We start from the raw sequence: 11,906 nt of genomic DNA on the forward strand, positions 1-11,906 counted from the left end.
TTTTATAATTCATTAAGTGAATAACGTTTTTGATAAGTGTATATGTACAAATAAAGGCATATATGGGTGATTCTTCAATGGGGGCCACTTTTTCTTTATAAATTATTAAATATTTACAGCAAATGTATTTAAAATATTTTATAAATTGTATTTATATAATACTTAATTATTATAATAATTATTTAGCTGGACGACATACTTAAAACATATCCAATTTGGTAATTACAGCTGATAGACTTACTCTCAGATCATGATGTAAAAACGTGAACATTTATTGGAGCAGTGTTGCTGACAGCATCTTTTTGTTATAAATACATAACGTTAAATGAAAAAGTTCAAGTTTAATGTTATATTCCTTGCCTTTTACAAAAAACTGCGTAATTAAAAATACAATATAACGTTATGCGGAGACACTATACGCTATTATGTATCATTTAAACGTTTTTAATAAAAAAATAATTCCCTAACTGCAGAAATCGCCTATTTTATTGGTCACCAAAACGTCTGTTAAAAACAAGCCCAGCCCCGTCAGAAGAAGGCGGATTACGGAAGTTAATTCCTCAAAGCGGAAGTGAAGGCCAAGGCCCGTCGACGGGAGACGTTTCAGGCTGAAGGAGGTGAATTTTCTCTCAGACTGTCACCCAGGGATTTCAAGGAGAGAGCAAGCAGCACTCCCATCTCAAGGTAACCGCTGTCTGATGCTGGTGTCGATCTGACTGAGGTTATTGTCAGTTTGTCGTTGTTTACTGATACGGACGAACTGTCAGGGCTGTTAACGTTAGCTGATGCTGCCTGAGCCGCTCCTCTGGACGACATAATAATTGAATAATTCAGGCCTCTTTGTCTATATGTTTCACTTTGTATGTAATTTAAGATACGTATCTTACATCAAAACGTTGATCAAAGAGGCTTCAGTGTGCGTGTGCACGCTACATTATACAATACAGTATGTGTCAATGAAGGTCTGTTTTCGAGTCTTTGATCTGATTCCCGATCAGCAGCTCTGAAGTTTTATCATCAACAGCGGAGCTTCGTAGTTGTCGTGGCTTTTTCAAAACTGATAACTTTAGTCGTGATGCGCATCGCCGGTTGTGTTACTTCTCCAAACGTTAATCTACGTGTTTATACAAGTATGTAGCACTATGTCCGTTAATGTCAATGCAGCAGGTTAACCGACTTTCAGTAGAATGCTTGTGGTCAAAGCTCGTGGGTGGGACAAATTAGAAGTGAAAGACTTCAGACTTCTCAGGAAGTCAATACATGCCTGCGTGGATTTCGGTCTTGACCGCAGCCCAGAAATAAAACGATGACGAGACCAATTGTTCCATTGGGGGTCAATCGTTTGTGACGGACTTTATCTGTGAATCTAAATTGAATCCAGTACATACTCTAAGGTCAAAGGTTGGACGTCAAAGGCGTTTCTTTCCCCTGTAGTTCAGCTGGTGGTAACTTAAGGTTTGATTGACAGGTCAGCTCGATGAGTTATGAGCGCGCATATGCTGATATGTGAACTTGCTGATGAATTATAAGAATGGCAATATTACATATGCATAGTCTCTCAAGAGCTGACGGTTAAAAAAAACGTTTAGAGTAACTTAGAGTAAAAACATATTATCTCTATTGTTGACAATGTGATCTTCCTTTTTTTCACACACTCATCGTGCACTGGTTCAGTGTTATTGTCATGACTGAATGTTAACCTTTGATATGCTGACGTTTTTAAGTGTACTCCTATTCACTGTCCTGTGCAAAATATAGTGAACTTTTGTTCACTAGAGACACACATGACCATTGAAACCTGCGTTCTTCAAGCTGTTTTACAATGTCATGATTGTACTGTATATGATAGAGCACATAGACATAGCTATATTCTATCTTTGTAGTTGGGTTATCTATACGTACATTTTGTAGTGGTACAATAAACGCATTGCTCAGTATAGGTGAACATGTCGCTTATCGTTCAAACTGCATTGAACTTTTATCGAATTTCACTTAATCAATTGTGCTTTCTTGTTTTGGCTGTCACCGGAGGCAAGCAAACAAGTACAGAGTATTGCTTTCCTCTCCTGGTTCTGCTCCGAAGAGCATAGTGTCTTTTCCCAGCATGCCTTGCAACAGCTTGAGGCCTTGTATTTCATTAAGAATGTGTATTAAAACACTCAAATTAAAATGTTTATTAGATTCTAATGCCCAACGTCAAATATAATAACTAAATATTGCTTAATGACTCACTCATACCAAGAGTGTCTTGTGATCGAGGATACTTCCACAATCAAATATGTGATCTCTTTCTACTTCTGTTCTCTGTTTATGATTATGACCTTTATGTTGTTATAAACTGATCATGTTCCCTGCCTGTCTGAAAGAACCCTATCTGCTACATGACCAAACGCTTACAGGAATGTTTATGACCCCGGCGATAGGTGGAAACGTTTAGTGGAAAGTACGAACCGCCTACTGTGTCTGAATAACCCAGACCTGCTGAACTAAAGATGAAATGTTTGAATTGATGCTGCTTAGAAAATGAAGCAGCTCTAATGAACAGGAACAATTGGAGCACAAATGGATTACTATAATGATCATTTGCCTGCGCAAACAGACAGAGAGTTTGCAAAAGCCGTTGACTTACGAATTACGTGCACATAAATGTAATGAGGTTTTTATTATTGTTGTAAGATGCACATAATAGCGTCTGTTAGGTTGTATTATTAATGAAGGCAGCTGTTGAAGGCATCAGTTAACCCCCGGCAGGCTTCTGGGCAGGGCATGGGTGTGTCCTATCTATATATTTGCTCTTCAAAAGGACAACGACTTCTTAGATATACAGACTGTACGCACACACTCATACCCTGTCTTTTATTGAACGATCTGAGTACAGTCTCATGTTGATGTGTGTGATTTCCTTTTTTCTGGAAAGTATTTCCCTTTTCCCTCCTGGAGAATGATGCCATTTTACATAAAAAGGAAGTGAGCCACAATAATTGGAATGCTGCTGCCAGCACTTCAGAACGACACATGTCAGACAGGAAATGAATCGCGTTAATTCTGATAGTAATGAGAATATTGTAAGAGCGGTAGGTGAGATTACAGCAGCATTCTTTGGAGAGGTTTTTTGGAATTCAGTTTGCTCATAGTTTCAGAATAAACTGGTGCTATGCCAGGCAAATACGAAGTCTTATTCAGTAAAATGCTACAACAAATTTGTTTTAATATAGAGCCTTAATTTTGTTAATGTTGTTTTTTATTAAAACCAGGCCAATGTAAGAAGCGGTGAGGCACCACGTATGAATATTACATTAATATTTCATAAACATGCTCTCTCTTTCCGCTCTTCCTGTCTGTTGCCATTATCCCAAAGTTGGATCTTATCCTGGCCTCATTGCGAGAGTAAGTGCATGAATCTCTCTTGCAGACATTTGCACATTTCTAGTTAGGTTTTACCCATTTTAAGTAAAAGGTGTGTTGAATCTATAAAGTTTGCAGAAATGCTGTGTGTGAGACATTGTTAAGTTAACCCCTGTCACATGCTTCGGCTTAGACCTCAAGACCTGATGTTGGCAGTGACATCTCCAACCCCATAAATACTTCTTTACTACTGCTCTGATTGACCTTTAGGCCCTTCACACTGTTAAATGTTGTGTAGATGTTGCCCACATGTTGTTATTGTGTTTTAGTCATTTTACTCTGAATAAATGGAAAGGATGGAAGTGAAGGTATTCTGTTTTTTAAAGCAATGTTTTTGATTCCCATCCCTAATTTTAGAGGCCTCAATACCTTCTCCTGCTGAGAATGGAGCTCCATCCATCCGTTTAGAAGCATCTATTTTTCCGTACTCCCACTGTCTGCTACTGCTGGAAGGAAATCTTCCTCCATCTTTAATAAGCTGAAATAATGACCTCAGCATGAGTTTTGTTTTTCTATCTATTGTTCTTCTGTCTTCATTTTTAGCAGTTACATTATTGCTCTGTTATGTTGATGACCTTTTGTAAGTCTGCTGTCAGTATTTGACTTTAAAGAGCCCACAAATGTTTCTAATGAACTTAATTACTGTACCATTTCTAGACAAAAATAAGTGTGCGGTTAATACGGTTTCCCTTCTTTTGGTGTGAAAGTATAACAAACATGTGCAGCTACAGTCTGACATCCAGAGCTTGTTTTGCAGATCTGAATGTGGGTTTGTGTGTCACAAACAAATATTCACTTATCAAAAAAACAACAGGCTGAAATTACAACTTGGGTCCTGACCTGTTTACGGCATCTTATCGGTCGATATTGTAGAGGTAGTTAGGCATCACTGATAAGTGCTGGTTATTTAGGATGTAGGTTAGTGTGTGTGTGACATGATGACACTGATATTTATTGGGTATGTTTCGTTTTGATGCTTTTATCTGTAATTGCTGAATTTGATGCGGCTACTGGTTCTGGTGCATCGTGGGATGGCTGGTTAATGGGCAGTGTGGTATGATGGCCTTTTTTTTTGTTTGTTTGTTTCGTCTCCTTTGACAACCTATAATGTCTATTTTTATCTGTTCAATGTGTTTTTAACTTTTTTTTCTCTGCTTTTTCTCCAGGTTTATTCATCCACCGGGGGTCATCTCTTTGTCGTTCTCTCCCTTTCTCAGCCTGATTCTCTCTCGCTTTTATCCCTCTTCATCCTGTCATCCTCTGAGCTCAGTTGAACCTGGTTCAGGACCTTCTACCTTCTCAGATCCAGTCCCTCATACAGCCCTCATCTCTACTGTGTCCGGCCTGTCGGCATGGCGGGGCGAGGTGGACCAGCGCGGACCAACGGTGCCGCCCCCGTCGGGAACAAAATCTGCCAGTTTAAGCTGGTCTTGCTTGGAGAGTCTGCCGTGGGCAAGTCCAGTCTGGTGCTGCGCTTTGTCAAGGGCCAGTTTCACGAGTACCAGGAGAGCACCATTGGAGGTGAGAAAGAGTGTGCGATTTTCAGTAAAAAGATGAAACGTTCGGTTTGGCATGCATTGGCACCGTGGTTTATCAACGCATCTGTAATGACTATGTTTTTTTAAAGAAAACAAAAAAAGGCATGGCTCCTCTAGGGTTGGACCTTTAGACGATGACATTGGCCATCGCCGATGGCTCACAGCCATCACGATGTTGGGCCGGCATCGTGATTCCCCTGCATGATGCAAGTTTCGTCATCAGGAGGGTCTGCGGTTGTCCGCACATCCATTTACGTACGCGTATAGCACATCAAGCTCGGCCATTTGCATTTATCCGTGGTCGAGTATGATTTGGTAGCTGCGCAGCGCATGTGCTTGTGAGACTGACGTAGAAAGTGCTCACGCTGTGTGTGTGTGTGTGTGCGCGTGTGTGCGCGTGTGTGCGCGTGTGTGCGCGTGTGTGTGCGCGTGTGTGTGTGCGTGTGTGTGCGTGCGTGTGTGTGTGTGCGCGTGTGTGTGTGTGTGTGTGTGTGTGTGTGTGTGTGTGTGTGTGTGTGTGTGTGTGTGTGTGTGTGTGTGTGTGTGAACTTGTCAATGACGACCTGAACTGGTCACGTCTGCAATGGCAGCAGGAAACATCAGTGACTAATCACACACACACACAGCCTACACTGGTGGGCTCAAGACCTCATTTAATGTGGTCTTTCCACATTAAATAACAACTGGAAGAAATTCAAAATTTGCAGGTCGTACATGCGCGAGTACTTGTAAAAATGCTCACGCTGTCTTGAAAACTGGTCGCAAAATGCGATTTGGTCGCAGCCTGGAGCTCTGATACAATTCTCTTTAATGTTTTGGAAGATGGACATCTAGCAAACTGATATACGATATACCTCCCCCGATGTCATCGTCCATCGCGATGTTTCACTGTAGGCATTGTCCAATGCCACTTTGGTAGACATCGCCCAAACCTAGCCTCCGCTAATGCCTCTAAAGATATGGTGTGTCTGTGTCTCACGTTGATCCCAGAATAGAGCAGTCATATCTACTGCACTATGTGTATTTTATTAACATATCGCCTCCCACAAATACATATGAATGACTGTTGAATGTTCTGTAACAGTACTGACATGCATACATCATTTACAGAGGATGTCTTAAAAACGTATAGTAGCAAAAAATATCACAAACATTTTTGGTGATAGGAACCATGGCTACGTCATATAGAAAAAAGGGATTCAGAATTGTACAATAAGGCTCCTAAAAATAAGGCTACATTATCAAATTGTAGTGACATTGATCGTGCTCCAAGGTCTAGACAATATTTTATCTCAGTTTGTGTTCTATGGTTTGAGTGCTGCGCCAAATCAAAAGAGGAAAAGCAGGTTCTTACTGTAATCACCTGACTACCACATGGGTTGTACTGCTCTGTAAAACGCAAGGTCACGTGTGCACAGATCTCATAATCAAACACGTGCACACACACACTATATACCTACGCATCAAGTACAGCTAGAAACATTACGCAGTTTTAAATATGGATTTAGGACTAAGGAAGAGGAAGCAGTTTGGCGTCTAAGGAAAGGGAAATGATCAACAATGGGGTTTCCTGTGTGTGTTGTGATCCATTTTAGAGATTTTTAGTGAATAGGATTGGTTTAATTTAAAACCTTTTGTATGACACAAAAGAAGATATTTCTGAGAAATGGCTTAGTGGTTTTGTGTCCATACAATGGAAGTCAGTGGGGTCCAATGAAGGTTTGGTTACCAACGTTCTTTAAAATATCTTTTGTGTTCTGCCGAAGAAAGAAAGTCATACAGGTTTGGAATGACATGGGGGTCAGTAAATGATGAAAGAACTATTAATTTAAGTAAGAATTTGGAGTTTCTAGAATAACACAAGAGTGAAAGGAAAATGCTGCAGGGGACATTTGGTACAGGCAGGATACAACATGCTTACACAGGTCTGAGAATAAGGAAATCCTCAGCACTTTTTATCCCGGTAGCTTTTTTCTTCTGATGCCATCATCCTGTCATCAGCGAGCTGGTGAAAGGTCACTGTGCTCGATGCACTGGAAAAATTTATGTGAGCTTCAAACATGTGACCTGGGGATCTGACTCGGCACACAGGGATTAGAAACTTGCTTGGTTTTTCCTTTTTTGAATTTTCACACACTTCCTTTGTGTGAGCCCTAATATGTCTGCTGGATTTGTACATTTTTGCTGTATTAAATGCAGATGTTGATGCCACAATGCTAGGTTGCCAAGAGACCTTTTGCAATAAAGGCCTGTTGAATTTTTATTTACATGTTTCAGCATCCATCAGTCTGATCTCTTAGTAAAAGCACATCTATGCCCAAGAAGCTGAAAGATTGGAGCACATGATGCAATGCGAATGAGTTTTGGAAAAACTGCATTAGCAATATGAGCAATAGTAATGATGACACTTATTCTTAGCAAGCACTGCTGACTAAACATGCAGATGTTTCACATTTTCCAATCAATACATATTTTTCGCCATTTCTCTCCATTCCTTTCACTTTGTAGTTTTCTTGTTGCATCTTTCTTCTCATTCTTCCTCCACATGTTCCGCTGAGATTTATAACACCCAGAATTAAGGAAGTGCTTAAAGTGTAATGTTTAACGTAATTGATACACCTTATCATTATGTCATAAACATTTCTTTGTTTCTCTTTCCTTTCTAGCTGCTTTCCTCACACAGACAGTCTGCCTGGATGATACAACAGTAAAGTTTGAGATTTGGGACACAGCCGGACAGGAGCGATACCACAGCCTGGCCCCTATGTACTACAGAGGTGCCCAAGCAGCCATCGTCGTCTATGACATTACTAACACAGTAAGCATCATGAATTTGAACTAAATTAGAGCTGTTAACTCAAAGACTGCAGATAAAGCAGTTGTAGAGTTGTGAAAAGTTGAAGAGGCAATCATTCACCATGAGAGCTATATAAGCCTTAGCTGCAATGTGACTTTTGCCAGTACTGCATCATGCGCACATGCACTAATAAAGGCTGACATCACAGGCTGTGTTCGGCAGAAGGGTAAGGTCTGAATAATAAGGTTTCACCTGACTGACTGCTGAGGTTAATTATTATTCTGCCGGATGCAGTCAGACTTTTGCTCAAAGTCATGCGGCTTAGTGGGGATGCATTTCTTTCTCTTCAAGCTTTAGAACCACCAACATAGAGTTTAAGCATTTTTTGGTTTAAAGCAACAGTTCACCCAAAAATGAAATTTTTTTCATTTTTGGTATTCACTGTATTCATTTACTCACTCTTAAGTTGTTCCAAATCTGTATACATTTCTTTGTTGTGATGAAAACAAAGAAAGATATTTGGAAGAATGCTTGTAACCAAACAGTTCACCATTGACTACCATTGTAGGAAAAATTGCTTTATAAATTTCTTTGTTCTGTTAACAGAATTTTGATGACAGGATGTTTTTTTTTGGTGAACTGTCCCTTTACGCTTTCAAAATTCTTGCAACTCTTCCTATATTTCTTCTAATATTTAAAGCACAAGAGAAACTAAATATAAATGTTTAATTGCTTGTATAAAAAGCGTAGTGAACAATAAACTGTATGTTACAGTGTATTGTTCCTGTTATAAATCAGTTGTGTCCATAATTTTTAAAACCTTTAAAGATCAGTAGCTTTAGTTGATCTACTGTAAGCCAGGGGCTGTATTCACAAAACTGTTCTTAAGACAACATATAAGATTCCTCTTAAAGATAATTTATAGGAAGTGTGTAAGAATTTTCCATCTTAAGAAGTTTTCATTTTTAATATATTAATAAAATGACATATGCTTTGTAAATCAATCTTGAGAAAAAAAATTAAGAACGGTCTTAAGAAGTTTTTTCGGGAATACAAAACATTCTTAACTTTATTCTTAAATTGGAATTGAAGAAAAAATATGGGAGTTACGAAGATTTTTCTTCTTAAGAATGTTTTGTGAATCCAGCCCCAGGTCTTTTGTTTATTCAATTACTCTACTACTGTTTTCTCTTTAGGACACATTCACTAGAGCAAAAAACTGGGTGAAGGAACTGCAGCGTCAGGCAAGCCCAAACATTGTCATTGCTTTGGCTGGTAACAAGGCAGATCTGGCCAACAAGAGAGCTGTTGACTTTCAGGTACATGTGTGTGTGAATGTGAGATGGCCTCTGTTTAACAGCTCCTGAATGTTTCTAACACATCTGTATGCTTTTATAGGAGGCACAATCATACGCAGATGACAACAGCCTACTGTTCATGGAGACCTCAGCGAAGACCGCCATGAACGTGAACGAGATCTTCATGGCTATCGGTACGATCGGTGCTGCCGCATGGTCACGCCCTCTCAAGCAAATGCTGCTTTTAGTTTTAAGTCTTTAAATTCAAGTCATTATTTACGTAAAACCTTGATTTACGGCTATGGTCACAATTTTCTTTATTTGTTTATACAGATGTATACAGATATATGTGTGACTGATGCTTATGTGATTCTTTTTGTTTACGTCTCAATTTTCTGTGTTTAGCCAAGAAGCTCCCGAAGAACGAACCACAGGGTGGAGCAGGGAGTGGCGGACGTGCTAGGGGAGGTGTTGACTTACAGGAGACAGCACCTCAGGGCAGAACTGGCCAGTGCTGTGGAGGCGGGAACTAAACATTGGACCAATTAGCTGGCAGATGCACCCAAGGACTGATACAGGCACACAAACACAGTATGAACCCATAGTGCGAAATCCACTCACTTATGACCAAGCTCTAAACTATGGCCCGTTAGACTGCAACAGACAGGCCAGCAGTTTCTGCTTCGGAAATGGAAAAGGGGCCATTGATACCCATTGATACTCTTAATGTTTTGACAAGTTTTCCCTCTTAGCAGTTCATACAGACACACAAACACATGACATGTTTCTGCCATCTATGATTTTCAGAGCCATTCGTTTTGTCTTGTATAGAATTTCGGACGAAATATGAAAAAAACAACTGATCAGTTCCAACCGATCGCACTTAAACAAAAGCTTTGGTAGTCTCTCTTCATGAGAGAAGATCCAAACTGCTGCTGGAGGGGAAACAAGTCTGCAAGTCCAAGCTCTTGAATTCCCTATCCTGAAATTCGCTCATGTTTGTATGAAAAATTTAGTGGTCAGTCCGCTATTTAAACTTGCACTTCCGTTCGGTGGATGCATACTGCCAGTATTGAGTTACACCTCATCGTTCTCTGGCTTCTCTTGATCACATCCTTCCTTCCTAGTGTAACCATGTCAGATAAAGAAGGAAAGATTGGAGAACGAGAGAAAAGGCTATTATTTTCCATCTGTGTCCAGCTCTTCTATAGATTCTGTATTATTTTTATTGTATTAGTCTCTCAGACATCCACTACTACAGCACAAATGAAACAAGTGTATGATTTGATAGGCTAGACTTCTTTTCTAATCAGTTACATATATCAACTTGTATATCTATAGTGCATTAACAGGTGGTATAATTCCATTGTCTTGTTTGTTTTTTGTCCTTTGCATTAATGAAAACATTCTTGAATCATTGCGATATGGATTAAATGCATATGAATGACATTAAGGCAAAATTGGACGCCACCTACCAAAATCATGTTTATTGACACAATTATTAAAGGGGGAAAAGGATAATGTTGCTGTATTTGTATGTTTTTTTTATAATTGTTTTCTGCAAATAAGACCCCAATCATTAGCCATTTCAATTCAGCACCTTTGTAAGAATTTGTTTTCTTGTACATATGTGACCCTGGACAACAAAACCAGTCTTATGGGTCAATTTTTCGAAATTGAGATTTTTACATAATCTGAAAGCTGAATAAATAAACTTTCTGTAGATATATGAGTTGTTAGAATAGGACAATATCTGGCTGAGATACAACCGTTTAAAACTGAGGAATCTGAGAGCGCAAAAAAATCAAAATATTGAGAAAATTGGCTTTTGAAGTTGTTAATCAGGGGCACTGTGGCAGACCATCCACTCACAAAAATAAAGTTTTTATATATTTAAGGTAGGAAATTTACAAAATATCTTCATGGAACATGATCTTTACTTAATATCCTAATGATTTTTGGCATAAAAGAAAAATTGATAATTTTGACCCACACAATGTATTTTTGTCTTTTACAAAAAATGTTCCCGTGCTACTTAAGACTGGTTTTGTGATCCAGGGTCACATATGGTCTGCTTGAGTGCACTGGGTCTTTGTCCTGTCAGTCAATATTTTTCTGTCCATTCCTTCTTGTTTCATGTTGAAGGACTCTCTTACAACAGGCATTTTCAGCATCACCTGTGACCTAGTACAACAAATGTGAACAGTGAGACAGTTGTCCAAAGCGGGGTCTGAAGAATGAGGGAGAAAATGGACAAATCAATGAAAAAATACACAAACCTAATAGACCTTGTAATTTTACCAATAAAGGAGGGGAAGGTATACATCATGTTTATTGTGTTGTCTTTGCAAATGTGCATAATATATGTTTAACAACAGAAAATTGTGTTGGGGATATTGCATCCCTTACGAAAATTAACCATGGTTTTTTTTGTGGTACAAGTGTAGTAACCATGGGTTTTTGGTGCATTGATTACTTAAGCAAAACCATGGTGAACTATCGTTTTTACAAAAAACATGGTTTTCAAAACCATGGTTATTTTGTGATAACCATTGTTTTACTACAGTTACCATGTTTTTTTGGTTTTAACTGTTGTAAAACCATGGTTTTTCAATTTTAACTGTAGTAAAGTTTTCGTAAGGGATGTTTCGCTAGCCCTTTGGTTATCTACAGATCAAAAGCCCTTTTTAAATAACTCTAAACGGTTTTTATCATTAGCTAGTTTGTAAACAGTTGTTTTAATGTGACATTAAATATCTGTAGTGTTTAATGCCCACTGGTGGAAACAATAGTAATTCAACAACACTGAAGTCTGTTCTATTGCGTGTAGTACTTCATCTCCCAGCATTCTCTGACAACGCGCATGCG

General features: G+C 39.0%; 1 protein-coding gene across 1 annotated transcript; it reads left to right on the forward strand.

Moving 5' to 3' along the window:
- Window positions 1–557: 557 nt before the first annotated feature.
- Window positions 558–11,382, forward strand: rab5c (RAB5C, member RAS oncogene family). The gene is made up of 6 exons (XM_057346155.1): window positions 558–684; window positions 4,572–4,926; window positions 7,610–7,761; window positions 8,937–9,059; window positions 9,139–9,232; window positions 9,444–11,382. The coding sequence occupies exons 2-6, from the start codon at window positions 4,758–4,760 to the stop codon at window positions 9,569–9,571; spliced, it is 666 nt and encodes a 221-aa protein (XP_057202138.1). The 5' UTR covers window positions 558–684; window positions 4,572–4,757; the 3' UTR covers window positions 9,572–11,382.
- The last annotated feature ends 524 nt before the right edge of the window (window positions 11,383–11,906 follow it).

This window comes from Triplophysa rosa, linkage group LG11 (genome assembly GCF_024868665.1).
Source record: "Triplophysa rosa linkage group LG11, Trosa_1v2, whole genome shotgun sequence".
NCBI lineage: Eukaryota > Metazoa > Chordata > Actinopteri > Cypriniformes > Nemacheilidae > Triplophysa > Triplophysa rosa.

Coding starts and splice junctions, on each gene's coding strand:
- rab5c (XM_057346155.1), top strand. CDS start 4,758: ATGGCGGGGCGAGGTGGACCAGCGCGGACCAACGGTGCCGCCCCCGTC. Junction 7,762..8,936: donor TCTATGACATTACTAACACA/GTAAGCATCATG, acceptor TTTTCTCTTTAG/GACACATTCACTAGAGCAAA. Junction 9,060..9,138: donor AGAGAGCTGTTGACTTTCAG/GTACATGTGTGT, acceptor ATGCTTTTATAG/GAGGCACAATCATACGCAGA.